The sequence below is a fragment of the Oncorhynchus nerka genome, linkage group LG7 (genome assembly GCF_034236695.1).
Source record: "Oncorhynchus nerka isolate Pitt River linkage group LG7, Oner_Uvic_2.0, whole genome shotgun sequence".
In the NCBI taxonomy this organism is placed as follows: domain Eukaryota; kingdom Metazoa; phylum Chordata; class Actinopteri; order Salmoniformes; family Salmonidae; genus Oncorhynchus; species Oncorhynchus nerka.
In genome coordinates this window covers 28,541,857-28,562,337 of record NC_088402.1, presented here as the reverse complement: position 1 = coordinate 28,562,337, position 20,481 = coordinate 28,541,857, and the positions used below count along the sequence as shown (strand labels likewise).

The following is a 20,481-nucleotide window of genomic DNA, read 5'->3' as shown; positions in this document are numbered from 1 at the left end:
TGTATCCCTCCATGTATCCCTCATCTATCCCTCCATGTATCCCTCATCTATCCCTCCATGAATCCCTCCATGTATCCCTCATCTATCCCTCCATGTATCCCTCATGTATCCCTCATGTATCCCTCCTTGTATCCCTCCATGTATCCCTCATCTATCCTCCATGTATCCCTCATCTATCCCTCCAAGTATCCCTCATCTATCCCTCCATGTATCCCTCATCTATCCCTCCATGTATCCCTCATCTATCCCTCATCTATCCCTCCATGTATCCCTCATCTATCCGTCCATAAATCCCTCATCTATCCCTCCATGTATCCCTCATCTATCCCTCCTTGTATTCCTCCATGTATCCCTCATCTATCCCTCCATGTATCCCTCATCTATCCCTCCATGTATCCCTCATCTCTCCCTCCACGTATCCCTCCATGTATCCCTCATCTATCCCTCCATGTATCCTCATCTATCCCTCCATGAATCCCTCCATGTATCCTCATCTATCCCTCCATGTATCCCTCATGTATCCCTCATGTATCCCTCCTTGTATCCCTCCATGTATCCCTCATCTATCCCTCCATGCACCCCTCCACGTATCCCTCATCTATCCCTCATCTATCCCTCCATGTATCCCTCATCTATCCCTCCATGCATCCCTCATCTATCCCTCCATGTATTCCTCATGTATCCCTCATCTATCCCTCCATGTATCCCTCATCTATCCCTCATCTATCCCTCCATGTATCCCTCATATATCCCTCCATGTATCCCTCATCTATCCCTCATCTATCCCTCCATGTATCCCTCATCTACCCTCATCTATCCCTCCATGTATCCCTCATCTATCCCTCATCTATCCCTCCATGTATCCCTCCATGTATCCCTCATCTATCCCTCCATGTATACCTCCATGTATCCCTCATCTATCCCTCCATGTATCCCTCATCTATCCCTCCATGTATCCCTCATCTATCCCTCCATGCATCCCTCATCCCTCATCTATCCCTCCATGTATCCTCATCTATCCCTCCATGTATCCCTCATCTATCCCTCCATGCATCCCTCATCTATCCCTCATCTATCCTTCCACTATCCCTCATCTATCCCTCCATGTATCCCTCATCTATCCCTCCATGTATCCCTCATCTATCGCTCCATGTATCCCTCATCTATCCCTCCATGTATCCCTCATCCTTCCCTCCATGAATCCCTCATCTATCCCTCCATGTATCCCTCATCTATCCCTCCTTGTATCCCTCCATGTATCCCTCATCTATCCTTCCATGTAGCCCTCATCTATCCCTCCATGTTTCCCTCATCTCTCCCTCCATGTATCCCTCATCTCTCCCTCCATGTATCCCTCCATGTATCCCTCATCTATCCCTCCATGTATCCCTCATCTATCCCTCCATGAATCCCTCCATGTATCCCTCATCTATCCATCCATGTATCCCTCATGTATCCCTCATGTATCCCTCCTTGTATCCCTCCATGTATCCCTCATCTATCCCTCCATGTATCCCTCATCTATCCCTCCAAGTATCCCTCATCTATCCCTCCATGTATCCCTCATCTATCCCTCCAAGTATCCCTCATCTATCCCTCCATGTATCCCTCATCTATCCCTCATCTATCCCTCCATGTATCCCTCATATATCCCTCCATGTATCCCTCATCTATCCCTCATCTATCCCTCCATGTATCCCTCATCTACCCTCATCTATCCCTCCATGTATCCCTCATCTATCCCTCATCTATCCCTCCATGTATCCCTCCATGTATCCCTCATCTATCCCTCCATGTATACCTCCATGTATCCCTCATCTATCCCTCCATGTATCCCTCATCTATCCCTCCATGTATCCCTCATCTATTCCTCCTTGCATCCCTCATCTATCCCTCATCTATCCTTCCATCTATCCCTCATCTATCCCTCCATGTATCCCTCATCTATCCCTCCATGTATCCCTCATCTATCCCTCCATGCATCCCTCATCTATCCCTCATCTATCCTTCCACTATCCCTCATCTATCCCTCCATGTATCCCTCATCTATCCCTCCATGTATCCCTCATCTATCGCTCCATGTATCCCTCATCTATCCCTCCATGTATCCCTCATCCATCCCTCCATGTATCCCTCATCCTTCCCTCCATGAATCCCTCATCTATCCCTCCATGTATCCCTCATCTATCCCTCCTTGTATCCCTCCATGTATCCCTCATCTATCCTTCCATGTAGCCCTCATCTATCCCTCCATGTTTCCCTCATCTCTCCCTCCATGTATCCCTCATCTCTCCCTCCATGTATCCCTCCATGTATCCCTCATCTATCCCTCCATGTATCCCTCATCTATCCCTCCATGAATCCCTCCATGTATCCCTCATCTATCCATCCATGTATCCCTCATGTATCCCTCATGTATCCCTCCTTGTATCCCTCCATGTATCCCTCATCTATCCCTCCATGTATCCCTCATCTATCCCTCCAAGTATCCCTCATCTATCCCTCCATGTATCCCTCATCTATCCCTCCAAGTATCCCTCATCTATCCCTCCATGTATCCCTCATCTATCCCTCCATGTATCCCTCATCTATCCCTCATCTATCCCTCCATGTATCCCTCATCTATCCCTCCATGAATCCCTCATCTATCCCTCCATGTATCCCTCATCTATCCCTCCTTGTATTCCTCCATGTATCCCTCATCTATCCCTCCATGTATCCCTCATCTATCCCTCATCTCTCCCTCCATGTATCCCTCATCTATCCCTCGATGTATCCCTCATCTCTCCCTCCATGTATCCCTCATCTCTCCCTCCATGTATCCCTCATCTCTCCCTCCATGTATCCCTCATCTCCCCCTCCATGTATCCCTCCATGTATCCCTCATCTATCCCTCCATGTATCCCTCATCTTTCCCTCCATGAATCCCTCCACGTATCCCTCATCTATCCCTCCATGTAGCTCTCATCTATCCCTCCATGTATCCCTCATCTATCCCTCCATGTATCCCTCATCTATCCCTCCATGTATCCCTCCATGTATCCCTCCATGTATCCCTCATCTATCCCTCCATGTGTCCCTCCATGTATCCCTCATCTATCCCTCATCTATCCCTCCATGTATCCCTCATTTATCCCTACATGTATCCCTCCATGTATCCCTCATCTATCCCTCCATGTATCCCTCCATGTATCCCTCATCTATCCCTCCATGTATCCCTCCATGTATCCCTCATCTATCCCTCCATGTATCCCTCATCTATCCCTCATCTATCCCTCCATGTATCCCTCATCTATCCCTCATCTATCCATCCATGTATCCCTCACCTATCCCTCCATGTATCCCTCATCTATCCCTCCATGTATCCCTCATCTATCCCTCCATGTATCCCTCATCTATCCCTCATCTATCCATCCATGTATCCCTCATCTATCCCTCCATGTATCCCTCATCTATCCCTCCATGTATCCCTCATCTATCCCAGCATGTATCCCTCATCTATCCCTCATCTATCCCTCCATGTATCCCTCATCTATCCCTCCATGTATCCCTCATCTATCCCTCCATCTATCCCTCATCTATCCCTCCATGTATCCCTCATCTATCCCTCCATGTATCCCTCATCTATCCCTCCATGTATCCCTCATCTATCCCTCCATGTATCCCTCATCTATCCCTCCATGTATCCCTCCATATATCCCTCATCTATCCCTCCATGTATCCCTCATCTATGCCTCCATGTATCTCTCATCTATCCCTCATCTATCCCTCCATGTATCCCTCATCTATCCCTCCATGTATCCCTCATCTATCCCTCCATGTATCCCTCATCTATCCCTCCATGTATCCCTCATCTATCCCTCCATGTATCCCTCCATGTATCCTCCATGTATCCCTCATCTATCCCTCCATGTGTTCCTCCATGTATCCCTCATCTATCCCTCATCTATCCCTCCATGTATCCCTCATTTATCCCTCCATGTATCCCTCCATGTATCCCTCATCTATCCCTCCATGTATCCCTCATCTATCCCTCCATGTATCCCTCCATGTATCCCTCATCTATCCCTCCATATATCCCTCATCTATCCCTCCATGTATCCCTCATCTATCCCTCCATGTATCCCTCATCTATCCCTCATCTATCCCTCCATGTATCCCTCATCTATCCCTCATCTATCCATCCATGTATCCCTCACCTATCCCTCCATGTATCCCTCATCTATCCCTCCATGTATCCCTCATCTATCCCTCATCTATCCCTCCATGTATCCCTCATCTATCCCTAATCTATCCTTCCATGTATCCCTCAACTATCCCTCCATGTATCCCTCATCTATCCCTCCATGTATCCCTCATCTATCCCTCCATGTATCCCTCATCTATCCCTCCATCTATCCCTCATCTATCCCTCCATGTATCCCTCATCTATCCCTCCATGTATCCCTCATCTATCCCTCCATGTATCCCTCATCTATCCCTCATCTATCCCTCCATGTATCCCTCCATGTAGCCCTCATCTATCCCTCCATGTATCCCTCATCTATCGCTTCATGTATCCCTCATCTATCCCCCCATGTATCCCTCATCTATCCCTCCTTGTATCCCTCCATGTATCCCTCATCTATCCCTCCATGTAGCCCTCATTTATCCCTCCATGTATCCCTCATCTATCCCTCCATGTATCCCTCATCTATCCCTCATCTATCCCTCCATGTATCCCTCATCTCTCCCTCCATGTATCCCTCATCTATCCCTCCATGTATCCCTCATCTCTCCCTCCATGTATCCCTCATCTCTCCCTCCATGTATCCCTCCATGTATCCCTCATCTATCCCTCCATGTATCCCTCATCTATCCCTCCATGAATCCCTCCATGTATCCCTCATCTATCCCTCCATGTATCCCTCATGTATCCCTCATGTATCCCTCCTTGTATCCCTCCATGTATCCCTCATCTATCCTCCATGTATCCCTCATCTATCCCTCCAAGTATCCCTCATCTATCCCTCCATGTATCCCTCATCTATCCCTCCAAGTATCCCTCATCTATCCCTCCATGTATCCCTCATCTATCCCTCCATGTATCCCTCATCTATCCCTCATCTATCCCTCCATGTATCCCTCATCTATCCGTCCATAAATCCCTCATCTATCCCTCCATGTATCCCTCATCTATCCCTCCTTGTATTCCTCCATGTATCCCTCATCTATCCCTCCATGTATCCCTCATCTATCCCTCCATGTATCCCTCCTCTCTCCCTCCACGTATCCCTCCATGTATCCCTCATCTATCCCTCCATGTATCCCTCATCTATCCCTCCATGAATCCCTCCATGTAACCCTCATCTATCCCTCCATGTATCCCTCATGTATCCCTCATGTATCCCTCCTTGTATCCCTCCATGTATCCCTCATCTATCCCTCCATGCACCCCTCCACGTATCCCTCATCTATCCCTCATCTATCCCTCCATCTATCCCTCATCTATCCCTCCATGCACCCCTCCATGTATCCCTCATCTATCCCTCCATGTATCCCTCATCTATCCCTCCATGCATCCCTCATCTATCCCTCCATGTATTCCTCATGTATCCCTCATCTATCCCTCCATGTATCCCTCATCTATCCCTCATCTATCCCTCCATGTATCCCTCATATATCCCTCCATGTATCCCTCATCTATCCCTCATCTATCCCTCCATGTATCCCTCATCTACCCTCATCTATCCCTCCATGTATCCCTCATCTATCCCTCATCTATCCCTCCATGTATCCCTCCATGTATCCCTCATCTATCCCTCCATGTATACCTCCATGTATCCCTCATCTATCCCTCCATGTATCCCTCATCTATCCCTCCATGTATCCCTCATCTATCCCTCCTTGCATCCCTCATCTATCCCTCATCTATCCTTCCATCTATCCCTCATCTATCCCTCCATGTATCCCTCATCTATCCCTCCATGTATCCCTCATCTATCCCTCCATGCATCCCTCATCTATCCCTCATCTATCCTTCCACTATCCCTCATCTATCCCTCCATGTATCCCTCATCTATCCCTCCATGTATCCCTCATCTATCCCTCCATGTATCCCTCATCCATCCCTCCATGTATCCCTCATCCTTCCCTCCATGAATCCCTCATCTATCCCTCCATGTATCCCTCATCTATCCCTCCTTGTATCCCTCCATGTATCCCTCATCTATCCTTCCATGTAGCCCTCATCTATCCCTCCATGTATCCCTCATCTATCCCTCCATGTATCCCTCATCTATCCCTCCATGTATCCCTCATCTATCCCTCCATGTATCCCTCATCTCTCCCTCCATGTATCCCTCATCTATCCCTCCATGAATCCCTCATCTATCCCTCCATGTATCCCTCATCTATACCTCCTTGTATCCCTCCATGTATCCCTCATGTATCCCTCCATGTAGCCCTCATCTATCCCTCCATGTATCCCTCATCTATCCCTCACATCCTGACCTTAGTTTCTTTGTTATGTTTCTTGTTTAAGTTGGTCAGCTCGTGAGTTGGGGTGGGCATTCTATGTGTTCTTCTAGTTTTGGTTTTCTATGTGTTTGGCCTGGTATGATTCTCAATCAGAGGCAGCTGTCAATCTTTGTCTCTGATTGAGAACCATACTTAGGTAGCCTGTTTTTCCCACTTGATTTGTGGGTAGTTGTTTTCTGTTTGTGTGTTTGCACCTTACAGGACTGTTTCGTTCACTCTTTTTGTTGTTTTGTTATTCAGTGTTCAGTTGATTTATTATATATTAACATGGACACGTAGCACGCTGCGCATTGGTCCAATCTTGACCACTCTTCCTCAGATGACGAGGAGAACCGTTACACTGTAAGTCGCTTTGGATAAAAGTGCTGTTTCTACAACTTTATTGGAGTCCACCTGTGGTAAATCCAATTGATTGGACAGGATTTGGACAGGCACACACTTGTCCATATAAGTTCCCATCGTTGACAGTGCATGTCAGAGCAAAAACCAAGCGATGATGTCGAAGGAATTGTCCGTATAGCTCAGAGACAGGATTGTGTCGAGGCACAGAACTGGGGAAGGGTACCAAAAAATGTCTGCAGCATTGAAGGTCTCCAAGAACACAGTGGTCTCCCTCATTCCTAAATCGAAGCAGTTTGGAAACACCAAGACTCTTCCTAGAGCTGGCCAAACTGAGAAAATGGGGTGAGAAGAGCATTGGTCAGGGGGGTGACGAAGAACCTGATGGTCACTCTGACAGAGCTCCAGAGTTAATCTGTGAAGATGGGAGAACCTTCCAGAAGGACAACCATCTCACCAGCACTCCAACAATCAGGCCTTTATGGTAAAGTGGCCAGACAGAAGCCACTCCTCAGTAAAAGGCAAAGAATTCTCAGACCATGAGAAACAAGATTCTCTGGTCTGATGAAACCAAGATTGAACTCTTTGGCCTGAATACCAAATGTCACATCTGGAAGAAACCTGGCACCATCCCTAAGGTGAAGCATTGTGGTGGCAGCATCATGCTGTGGGGATGTTTTTCAGCAGCAGGGACTGAGACACTAGTCAGGATCGAGGGAAAGAGAGATCCTTGATGAAAACGTGATGCACAGCGCTCAGGACCTCAGACTGGGGCGAAGGTTCACCTTCTAACAGGCCAATAACCTTAAGCACACAGCCAAGACAATGCAGGAGTGGCTTCGAGACAAGTCTCTGAATGTCCTTGAGAGGCACAGCCAGAGTCTGGACTTGAATCCGATCGAACATCTCTGGAGAGACCTGAAAATAGCTGTGCAGCAACGCTCCCCATCCAACCTGACAGAGCTTGAGAGGATCTGCAGGGAAGAATGGGAGAAACGCCCCAAATACAGGTGTGCCAAGTTTGTAGCATTATATCCAAGAAGACTTGAAACTGAGTACTGAGTAAAGGATCTGAATATTTATGTAAATGACATAATTCAGTTTTTATTTCCAATACATTTGAAACATTTTCTAAAAAACTGTTTTTGCTCTGTCATTATGGGGTATTGTTTGTAGATTGATGAGGGGAAAAAAACAATTTAATACATTTTAGAATGAGGCTGTAAAATAACTAAATGTGGAAAAAGGGAAGGGGTCTGAAGACTCTGAAAGCTCTGTATTTCTAAACAGTGTTTGTATTATGTTAGGTAATTATATTAACCGATGAGCAGATACAAAGAAGCATATGGAGGCTGGGAATCGACTGAGACTGAACTCAATCGATGCAATTTCTGTAACCACATCTATATTACATTATAATAACACACGCTGTATCATGTTTTATCCTTTTACAGTTACATTTAAAGTGTTTCTTTACAGAAGCAATGCTGGACAGTGTAAAATGTGTTTTTATACTGTTTGTGGAAATACTGTGAACATGAAAACATGAATATTGCCTCTGATCTCAGAAGTGTTTGAGCCTGTTCTTACCTGACAGTCTATGACAGACCCCAGCCGTGTCTGTCGAGACCTCTCCTCTCCTCTCCTCTCCTCTCTTCTCCTCTCCTCTCCTCTCCTCTCCTCTCCTCTCCTCTCCTCTCCTCTCCTCTCCTCTCCTCTCCTCTCCTCTCCTCTCCTCTCCCACTGCTTTATTTGATCTGAGAGAAGCACATTCTCCTCAACAGTCAGCATCTGTATCCATCTGTACTCCTCTTTGATCAAAAATGGATTAAAATATGACCTTTTAATACTCTTTTTTTCCTCCTCCTCTGCGCACCAGTAAACACGAAATGAAGTGCAAGGTGAATGTTCCCACAAATCCCACAGAGTGTAAGAAGATAAACAGAATCCATTGTGTTTGCGATTGAAATGATCTTATAAAGTTTCTATATTAGATACACTTATTGCATTATGGATGGGGGGGGGGGGGGTTCCTTCCAGAAGTGCTCATTATGTTTCTCAAGGGCTTCATCTAACGTTGAATTATAAAACATAATCACAAAATAGGTTTTTAACACTGTATGCTTTTAGGGAATTACAGTGTACGCATTTAAACTGTGAGGTGGTCTTTAATTTCATCCAAACATAGAAGTGATTTGTTTTGATGTTGAGCTTCACATTAAATTCATTTAACAACACGCAAACTGTAATTTGAATTTTCTTCTCTTCTGGGACAAGAATGGGAACAATAACTTGTAAACTATGTGTATAATACAACTCCACTCACATGGTAGTCAGAATTATATTTGTTGTTTATGATGTGTGATATCGTGATAAACGGTTTATGAAGGTTTCATTAAAAACCTCTTCGATGTATTCCCCTGTTTAGGGGACCTGCATGGTTCTGGTACCGGGTCAGCTAATAAATCAATCTGTGGACACTGTAGATCGAAATGACTTGCATTGAGCGGTAGCCCCAATTATCACGGACACAGGAGTATGTCTCTTCTGCCTGTATTAATCAGGATATGAAATCTGACACCACTTGAAGCTGGGATGTCCCTCTTACCATTTAATTCGCTCTTCCGAATGTCCATCAACTCCTGGCTGAACCCTGCGTCACAGCCACTAACATCGCATATGCCAGGAATCCATATGCCAGGAGTCCTTCCATGGCCTGCATACACATCAATCATGTCACCCATTGAGCATGTTTGGGATGCTCTGGATAGACATGTTCAACAGCGTGTTCCATTTCCTGCCAATATCCATTAACTTCACACAGCCATTGAAGAGGAGTGGGACATCATTTCACATGTCACAATCAAGAGCTTGATCAACTCAATGCAATGGAGATGTGTGTCACGCCCTGGCCTTAGTTATCTTTGTTTTCTTTATTATTTTGGTTAGGTCAGGGTGTGACATGGGGGATTTATGTGTTTTGTCTGGTCTAGGGGTTTTGTATGTTTATGGGGTGTTTTCTAGTCTACGTGTTTATGGAAGTCTATGGTTGCCTAGATTGGTTCTCAATTAGAGGCAGGTGTTTATCGTTGTCTCTGATTGGGAACCATATTTAGGCAGCCATGTTGTTTGGGTATTTTGTGGGTGATTGTCTTCTGTCTTTGTGTCATTGCACCAGATAGGACTGTTTCGGTTTTCGCATTTGTTGTGTTGTATTTTGTAGTGTTCTCGTGTATGGTCTTGATTAAACATGTTGAACTCTAACTACACTGCATTTTGGTCCTCCTCTCCTTCAGCGGAAGAAAACCATTATAATGTGTGAGGAAAATGGTGGTCACACCAGAACTGACTGGTTTTCTGATCCACGCTCCTACTTTTCTTTAAGGTATCTGTGACCAACAGATGCATAACTGTATTCCCAGTCCTGTGAAATTCATAGATCAGGGCCTGATTTCCTTATTAGAACTGTAACTCAGAAAAATCCTTGAAATTGTTGCGTTTACATTTTTGTTCCATATATTTTTTACCAGAAAGGTGATATTGTAACCTTTCTTGGAGTATGCAGCATTACTAGTTATTGTTTAAGACCCATTCATGATAAATAATTACTTTTGGGGATTACACAGATTACATTTAGCTACAACGGGCAATCTGTAGTAACTACATACAATTTTCGATTTATAAATTAATTCATTGATTCTTGAGGAATATAACTTTCTCCGTTTAGTAAAATTTTCGTACCTCAAATATAATCTTGTTTTACTCCAATGTTCATGTAAACAAACATTGGATACCATCAAAACATAGTTAAACCTATAGTTTTGATACCATGGACCATCAGCCCTTGCATCCATAGCTCTGTCAATGAATTTTTAGAGTGGTTCCATTTCTCCAGCCCCATCCCTCAGATGTTAACCAAACAGTGATGGGATGGGCACTTTGTTATTGTTTCATCTGCTGATTGCCGCTTTAAGCCTAAAATAATTAATTTAAAAAATGTTACCCAGTAAATAAGTACAACTAAGATAAACATACAGTGTTCTGTTTGGACCGATCTAGAATATGGAAATAATCTCTATCTCCTTCTAAGTCTCTCTTTTCCTCCCTTTCCCTCCCTCCTCCCTCCTCCCTCCTTCTCAGGTCAACAATAAAACGATCCGAGCTACAGATTGACTTATCTACCTGAATCCAATTTTCATGTTCACTGACTGCAGTGAGCACCTCCACTCCTCACTGGATGAATTACGCAGCGTTCTGTATCAGCTCTTGATAAACAGATGGAACATTGCAGCCAGACACTGCAGCCGTTATGAATAAATGAGTGTAGGATACCAAAAATACAGATTTCAGAGGGGAAGGTTTTTATTTAGAAACAGGAACCATAATCTGGTGTGTATTTTGTTATGCATCCCGATTCTCCAAATTTTTATCAAGTGTGCACTTGTGCTTACACTCTCCATCATGGATTTAAAGACATCCTCCAGCAACGTTTTAACTTTTCAATTTGAAAGTGAGATCCTAAGTATAAATACAGTAAAGTACACACTAAAAGGTAAAACATAACTGGAACGTTGAAGGAGTCGGTCATTCTAGGTGTTGGTCTGATGGGAATCTGCTTGAGCGACAATAGAGGACAAAAGAGAAAAGGTCCACCTTACAACTTGTGCTATGTCATGACTGACTTGGACCACCTATTGAGGCGTTTGTTAAGGAAATCAGGTGGTAAACGAGGTGAAAAAGAGACCGGAGTGTCACTTCAGATGCATTGGCTTGGTGTAAGCATTGGCTGGAGGGAGTTTCTACTATGTTTTAATTCATGACGGCACAATCAAAGTGCACTGCAGAAAAGAGAAAGGATTATTTAGAGTTATTTTGCTTACGTAGACAATTATCCTTTAAAATCTTCAACTCTCTGTTTTTCCTCGTTTTATTTTATTTGGGTTACACTTCATCAAAATCTTCTGGGTTTACAGTGGGGTTTGATCTGATTCAGTACATTTGTTTTGCATCCTTTTGGGGGGAGTTTGGTGGAGATTACATCCTTCTCTTCCCCTCCCTCCCTCCCTCTCCCTCCCTCCCTCCAATAGGACATTGTAATGTCGTTAGTAGGAGAAGACATTAGAGAGACGAGGGAGATGAAGGGACTTGGCAGAGGGATAGAGGGATGAGGGAAACAGCAGGGCCTCTGGAAGTCTGGGTAATGCGGTTTATAAACCTCTGATTGATGAGGTGATTTGAAACAGGTGATAAGTAATTTAGAGTTTAATTTGGTGTGAGCTGTTTTCTGGAGTTTTCTGGGAGAAGAGTTTTAAATTCCTCCTGAACTTCCTTTTTATAGCCGAATCTTGTTTTTGATTGAGGCTCAGAAGAAAATGCTTTTAGTTCATTCTAGGTCATTATAACATAGAAAAGTAACTGAAATCAAGATTTGATTACATTGATTAATTTAATTTAATTGAAACTTTATTTTCATTGAAGTTACATAACCAGTAAGTGGAGCCTACTGTGACCCTACTGTGATCGATTCTAGAACATGGATCTGGTCCTCTTTATAGAAATAAGAATGAATAGAATGGGCTTGGTAGTTCTAACCCTGACAATTGACTGGTAAAGTCATGGGTACATTCAAAATGGCTGCCAGTCCACTCATTATGCCATCATTGGCTTGAATGGAGACACCCTTTCTATTAATTTTTTTTATTTTTTATTTCTATGGTCTGCTTCTCCACCAGACTCCAGTAGAGAATGAAAACAGAACTAAGAGCTGATAAGGATTCAATAGTACAAAAAAAGAGGGACAAGCCAGACAAATCATCACAATAAATTACACAAATAATCAAAATGTCCTCCGAAATAAAATGCAATGCCATGAAGATGATTACAATAGCAGTGACAAAAGTGTGGGATTAGGGAAGAGTGAAACACCAATGGGATCCAGATCTGTGGCTGGTTCCAGGAACTACTAATACCATACAGTATCAAACAGAACATGGTGTTGTCAGGAAAGTAAAAAGTGATTGAAAGATATCATCTTTGTGCATCTGGTTTAGAAAAGAGGATTAGTAGAGTTGTTAAAAGTAGTTCTTTACCTCAAAATGGCAGGTGTCCTATTTTTCTTGGCATATTTTAGAAACAAATGTTGTGTAGTGTCACACCCTGACCATAGTTTGCTTTGTATGTTCTATGTTTTGTTTGGTCAGGGTGTGATCTGAGTGGGCATTCTATGTTGGATGTCTTGTTTGTCTGTTTCTGTGTTTAGGCCTGATATGGTTCTCAATCAGAGGCAGGTGGTGGTCATTGTCTCTGATTGGGAGCCATATTTAGGTAGCCTGTTTGGTGTTGGGTTTTGTGGGTGATTGTTCCTGTCTTTGTGTTTGTTACACCAGATAGGGCTGTTTTGTGGGTGATTGTTCCTGTCTTTGTGTTTGTTACACCAGATAGGGCTGTTTTCGGTTTTTCACATTTCTTGTTTTGTATATTGTTCATTTATCATCTTCATTAAAAATGTATAACAATAACCACGCTGCGTTTTGGTCCGCCTCTCCTTCAACAGAAAAAATCCATGACAGAATCACCCACCACAACAGGACCAAGCGGCATGGTAACGGGCAACAGCAACAGCGATGTCAAGATTTCGGGACATGGGAGCAGAATCTGGACTACACAACTTGGGAGGAGATAGACAGGTGGGCGGTCGACCCAGAAAGAGTGCCGGAGCCCGCCTTGGATTCGATGGAGCAGTGCGAGGAAGGTTACAGGAGAATGAGGTTGGCGAAGCGAACACGCTGGCAAGGAAGCCCGAGAGGCAGCCCCAAAAACGTATTGGGTGGGGGGAACACAGGAAGTATGGCGAAGCCAGGTAGGAGACCTGAGCCAACTTCCTGTGCTTACCGGAGGGCGAGAGAGACCGGGCAGGCACCGTGTTATGCTGTGGAGCGCACGGTGTCCCCAGTGCGGGTGCATAGCCCGGTGCGGTACATACCAGCTCCGCGTATCGGCCGGGCTAGAGTGGGCATCGAGCCAAGTGCCATGAAGCCGGCTCTACGCATCTGGTCTCCAGTGCGTCTCATTGGGCCAGCTTACATGGCACCAGCCTTGCGCATGGTGTCCCTGGTTCGCCTGCATAGCCCAGTGCGGGCTATTCCACCTCGCCGCACTGGCAGGGCGACTGGGAGCATTTAACCAGGTAAGGTTGGGCAGGCTCGGTGCTCAAGAGCTCCAGTGCGCCTGCACGTCCGGTCTATCCGGTACCACCTCCACGCACCAGCCCTCCGGTGGCAGCCCCCCGCACCAGGCTGTCTCTCCGTCTCATCCTTACAGGTGCTCCCGCCTGTCCAGCGCTGCCGGAGCCTTCCTCCTCTCCAGCGCTGCCGGAGTCTCCCGCCTCTCCAGCGCTGCCAGAGCTTTCCTCCTCTCCAGCGCTGCTGGAGTCTCCAGTCTGCCCAGCGCCACCTGAGCTACCCGTCTGCCCAGCGCCATCAGAGTCGCCAGTCTGCCCAGTGCCGCCTGAGCCACCCGTCTGCCCAGCGCCGCCAGTGCCACCAGTCTGCAAGGAGCCGCCAGTGCCACCAGTCTGCAAGGAGCTGCCAGTCTGCAAGGAGCCGCCAGTGCCGCCAGTCTGCAAGGAGCCGCCAGTGCCGCCAGTCTGCAAGGAGCCGCCAGTGCCGCCAGTCTGCCAGGAGCCGCCAGTGCCGCCAGTCAGCCAGGAGCCGCCAGTGCCGCCAGTCAGCCAGGAGCCGCCAGTGCCGCCAGTCAGCCAGGAGCCGCCAGTGCCGCCAGTCAGCCAGGAGCCGCCAGTGCCGCCAGTCAGCCAGGAGCCGCCAGTGCCGCCAGTCAGCCAGGAGCCGCCAGTGCCGCCAGTCAGCCAGGAGCCGCCAGTGCCGCCAGTCAGCCAGGAGCCGCCAGTGCCGCCAGTCAGCCAGGAGCCGCCAGTCAGCCAGGATCTGCCAGAGCCGCCAGTCAGCCAGGATCTGCCAGAGCCGCCAGTCAGCCAGGATCTGCCAGAGCCGCCAGTCAGACAGGATCTGCCAGAGTCGTCAGCCAGTACGGAGCTGCCCCTCTGTCCCGAGCTGCCCCTCAGTCCAGTGGGTTCATTTAGAAGGGTCGCCGTGGTTAGGAGGCCACGGAAGCGGACAATGGGGCGGACTAAGACTATGGTGAAGTGGGGGCCACGTCCAGCACCAGAGCCGCCACCGCGGACAGATGCCCATCCAGACCCTCCCCAATAGGTTCAGGTTTTGCGGCCGGAGTCCGCACCTTGGGGTGGGGGGGGGAGGGGGTACGGTCACACCCTGACCATAGTTTGCTTTGTATGTTCTATGTTTTGTTTGGTCAGGGTGTGATCTGAGTGGGCATTCTATGTTGGATGTCTTGTTTGTCTGTTTCTGTGTTTGGGCCTGATATGGTTCTCAATCAGAGGCAGGTGGTGGTCATTGTCTCTGATTGGGAGCCATATTTAGGTAGCCTGTTTGGTGTTGGGTTTTGTGGGTGATTGTTCCTGTCTTTGTGTTTGTTACACCAGATAGGGCTGTTTTCGGTTTTTCACATTTCTTGTTTTGTATATTGTTCATTTATCATCTTCATTAAAGATGTATCACAATAACCACGCTGCGTTTTGGTCCGCCTCTCCTTCAACAGAAGAAAGCCGTGACATGTAGTCACTTCACTTTATTTTTCATATTTATATTTATTTGTTGGGAATGTGCTCGTCAGTAAACATTTCACTGTCAAGTCTACACCTGTTGTAGTCTGCGCATTTGACCAATAAAATGTGATTTGATTTGATCAATCAAATCTAATCCAGGTTTTTGACATGAGTTTCTGTAGGCTATTCCAAGCACAGCTGAATTCATACATTGTTTCTTTCCTCTAATCTACTGGCGACAGAATATTTAGAGCTGTAATACTGTGAGAAATTACCATTCAATTGAATCAAATGAGATTGATGTGGCATGTTAAAAACGGCTCCAAATTGTCCAATTAAATGATGATTAGATATGAGATCAATATGAAGGGCGTCAGACAGTGTGGAGAAAACCGGTGGGGTTTTACCGCACAGAGACGAATGATGACAAATGGCAGACACTATGTCTCTTTCTTTTGTTTGACACTCTGGCTGTGACTGTGGTGCCACAGAACTGAGATAAAATGGAAAGAAAACACTTTAAAACCTCATTTGTATAGTTGGAATTTTTCAAGGTTTCCAGTGTCAAGTCAAACTTTTTATAGTAAAGTGCATTGAACTTGAACTTGACATTTAATTTTTGTTGATTGGAATGCACTCTGTTCCCTTAAAAAACAGTGCAAACACTGAGTCGAGTAATGACATTTGACACAAAACAACAACAACAAAACACAACACCTGATGATGGCTCCATTTATCAAAAGGATTGGCTCACTGGGTTGATAAAATGTCCTGAGTCTATGAGATTTCAGTCGGTGATTTGAGCTAGACTACAGTAATTACATTTCACCTTAGAGTCATGTCGTCTAATATCTACTTTATACTGAAGTAAATATTTGAAGTGTACTCCTCTACTCTATAGATACCTTTGCTGTACCCAGTCTTCTGTACGGTACATTTCTAGGGGATCTGATTCGATTTGTAGCCAAGGACAAAGGATAGCAGCCTCTCTGAATGTCACGCCTGTTTCAACTGCAAAAGGGCTCAATCTTAAGAGTCAGTAAGCTGGAACTGTCTGTAATGCAATGCCATTTCATTAGGAACCTGGTCAAGGCAAGCAGAGACACGGTTCAAAAGGCCACAATGTCCTTTCCATGACCTTCTTCAGGTCGAAGAGAAATGTCTCACGTTGGCCATCACAGTTTGAGGAATATTTCTCTACAGATTCTTTCCCCAAAATAACACAGGAAAATCATCATCACTAACCGTATCTATCTGAATCCATGCTACCAGGACAGGACATACTGACCTATTCAATAAAGACTCTCTGTTTGACATAAAACTGCTTCAGTTTTTATTTCACATTATAATCATCTGATTATGAGCATCAAAAGCTATAACCTCAAACTACTATTAACCACAGTACTCATTTGTATGCAGTTATTGTACGCCACCATCCATATAAGGGAGACCTCTCCTCCTCTCCTCCTCCCTCCCTCTCCTCGCCTGTCTCATTTGTTTCCCTGGCCTGTTCACAATGGGGGCTGACACCAGTCTGACACTGGACAGTATTCTCTATTCTCTCATTGATGAGTGGACCACGCACTGCTCTCCTGAATGTTAAGAGTCCTGAACGATTTCTAACCTTAACTGGGCAGGTGACTGGCAGGCCGTGCTAGGTGACGGCTGTGGAGAGGACAGAGCACTTTTCTCTGACTGGGATAATTAATGAATCTCTGTCAAGCAGCTAGATCCTCGCAGTGTGGAGGGGTGTGTGCGTGTATGTGCAGTGCTGTAAAGTAACTAAGTACTAAGTAACTAAGTAACTTGTACTTCACTTTTCTATTTTTGACTACTTTTACTTTCACTTCAGTACATCCCTAAAGGAAATAATGCACTTTTTACTCCATACATTTTCCCTGACACTCAAAAGTACTCGTTACATTTGGAATGCTCAGGCAGGAATGCAATATGTTCCAATTTATGCGCCTATAAATGTAACGTGTTGTCGTAATTACTGCCTCTGATCTGGCCGACTCAATAAACACAAATTCTGCATTTCCAAATTATTTCTGAGTGGTGGCGTGTTCTCCTGGCTGTCCGTAAATACAACAAACAAGAAAATTGTGCCATCAGGTTTGCTTAATATAAGGAATTTGATGTATAGCATTTAGTATGACAATTGAGTACTTTTTCCACCACTGTACTTAAGTACATTAAAAACCAGATACTTTTTGACTTGTACTCAAGTAGTATTTTACTGGGTGACTTTCACTTTTACTTGAGTCATTTTCTATTAAGGTATCTTTACTTTTTGTGTGTGTGTGTGTGTGTGTGTGCGTGTGCGTGTGCGCGCGTGCGCGTGCGTGGGTGCGTGCGTGCGTGCGTGTGTGCGTGCGTGCGTGTGCGTGCGTGTGTGTGTGTGTGTGTGTGTGCGTGTGCGTGCATGCGTGCATGACATGTGTACGCGTTTGTACGTGCGTGTGTCTGTCACCCTGTCAGGGACCATTTTAGTGGTGAAGCATCATGGGACATGAAGGCAGGTCTGACTCAACACTCTGTGAAAAACAGACAGACCAAACAGAATCATATTCCAGTTCTGACAGTGTCACGCTGGTATAAATGATTCGGGAGACAAGGGCAGGAATGAGTAATCATTTTTTTTATTTTACCCCAAATTACGGCGTGCCGTGTAAGGGCACAGAGACGAAGACCAAACAAACAGGTAACAAAAACATAGGGTAGAAACCCAAAACAAAAGAGCGAGGAGTACTTCGAATAAATAACACACATGCCAATGAACATTGTAACAATAACCGACAGCACCATGGTGAACAAAGGAAACATATATATGCCAATACTAATCAGTCGGAATAGGGGACAGGTGTGCGTGATGAAAGTTCCAAAGGGATCCGTGACGGACAGGGAATTTCCAAAGAAGAACAACACAATACAACACAATGTACAAAACAATGTACATCACAATACCAGACATTCAACCTGACTTATCCACTTGCCATCTATTATATCTATTCACAACTAGTGTTTTTATTATGAGGCTCCCTAATGTCCTGCCATGTCAGGAATGCAGCAGGGATGAGTATGCAATATTCCAGTTCCGTAGTTAAACGGTGGGATATGTGGGAATTAAACCCTTGTCAGGTTTATTACACTTACTAATACTGTCCCTGCCACATATTATGTAATGGGGAAGGGGTGTGGGGGATTTGATTCCAGAGTTGACTTCCTGTGGGTCTGAACCTAAAAGCCAATTCATGCTTTCTCAGGAAAATGCGATCTGGAAGCTTGCGGCGGCCAAATCGAGCTCTTTACCGTGTTGCTGTGCGCCACGCCTCCCAAATTTTGTAACATTGCAGAGGGTTCCGTATAGCTCTGTATAGCTCCGCTTTGACACGATTGGTTGACGGTAGGTGGGGGCAGGAGGTCCTGTATAAAGACAAACTTCCTTGACAACATCCTTCACATCAGCTCTGCTCTGCGGAGCGCAAAGTTTGAATGCCCTGACTTCTGCAGAGGCTGTATCACAGCCACTGCAGACGTCAGATTGACCATGCAGAGCCTTTAAGTCAGCAGACAGGTTGGAATGTCAGGGCCTGGGTAGGGGTGATGGGGACCTGGGTGGGGGTAATGTAAAGCCATTTTGACTGGCAGGGTTAGGGTTAGCGGCCTGGGGTGAGGGGGCCTGGGTGATGATCCATGGCAAGAAGCCTCCAATGATGATCCATGGCACGAAGCCTCCAGTGATGATCCATGGCAAGAATCCTCCAGTGATGATCCATGGCACGAAGCCTCCAGTGAGGAGTCATGGCACGAAGCCTCCAACGAAGATCTCCAGTCCGGAGCCTCCAGCGACTTTCTCTAGTCCGGAGCCTCCAGCGACTTTCTCCATAAACGGAGCCTCCAGTGACATTCTCCAGTCCGAAGCCTCCAGCGACTACCTCTAGTCCGGAGCCTCCAGTGACATTCTCCAGTCCGAAGCCTCCAGCGACTTTCTCTAGTCCGGAGCCTCCAGTGACATTCTCCAGTCCGGAGCCACCAGCGATGGCCTCCATTCCGGAGCCAGCAGCGACGGCCTCCAGTCCGGAGCCACCAGTGAAGTTCTCCAGTCCGGAGCCTCCAGCGACCGTCTCCAGTCCGCAGCCAGCAGCGACAGTCTCCAGTCCGGAGCCCGCAGCAAGGGTTTCCAGTCCGGGGCCCGCAGCGAGGGTTCCCAGTCCGGGGCCCGCAGCGAGGGTTCCCAGTCCGGGGCCCGCAGCGAGGGTTCCCAGTCCGGGGCCCGCAGCGAGGGTTCCCAGTCCGGGGCCCGCAGCGAGGGTGCCCAATCCGGGGCCCGCAATGAGGGTGCCCAATCCGGGGCCCGCAACGAGGGTGCCCAGTCCGGGGCCCACAACGAGGGTGCCCAGTTCGGGGCCCACAACGAGGGTGCCCAGTCCGGGGCCCACAACGAGGGTGCCCAGTCCGGGGCCTACAACGAGAGTCCTCAGTCCGGGGTCGTCGAATAGGGTCCCCGCACCAGAGGTGCCACCAAAGTGGTGTGAGCCAGTGGTGGAGCGAGGTCTGCGTCCCGCACCTGAGCCGCCACCGCAGATGCCCACCCAGACCCTCCCCTATAGGTTTAGGTTTTGCAGCCGGGCTCTGCACCTTTGGGGTGGGGGGTTTCGTTTTCATTCTAATAAAGAAAATGTACGCTCAGCACGCTGCACCTTGGTCCAGTTCTTCCAACGGCCGTGACACTGATACTCTGGGAGATTCTCAATTAGTTTGCTAAGCTCATCCGTCCTCTCCTCTCCTCCCCTACTTTTGAAAAAGACCAAAGATAATCGAGGAGAGAGGGGGAGGAGTTGTATGAAATGAGACTCTCCTTCTTCACTTGCACGTCATCATGCAAATTACATTTACAGGGGTGGAATCCCAAATGAAATGTGTGAAGTAGCAAATAGACATTTAGCTAGTTGTGCTAGACATTTTATAGTATAAGT

General features: G+C 46.4%; 1 protein-coding gene across 1 annotated transcript; it reads left to right on the top strand.

Moving 5' to 3' along the window:
• Nucleotides 1-13,887: 13,887 nt before the first annotated feature.
• Nucleotides 13,888-20,004, top strand: LOC135572621 (uncharacterized protein DDB_G0284671-like). The gene is made up of 2 exons (XM_065021044.1): nt 13,888-13,989; nt 19,501-20,004. The coding sequence occupies exons 1-2, from the start codon at nt 13,888-13,890 to the stop codon at nt 20,002-20,004; spliced, it is 606 nt and encodes a 201-aa protein (XP_064877116.1).
• The last annotated feature ends 477 nt before the right edge of the window (nt 20,005-20,481 follow it).

Excerpts from the sequence above, each read along its gene's own strand:
- LOC135572621 (XM_065021044.1), top strand. The coding sequence starts at position 13,888 with ATGAAGCCGGCTCTACGCATCTGGTCTCCAGTGCGTCTCATTGGGCCA. Across the intron at positions 13,990-19,500 it reads TGGTTCGCCTGCATAGCCCA|TCCGGAGCCTCCAGTGACAT; the intron begins GTGCGGGCTATT and ends GACTTTCTCTAG.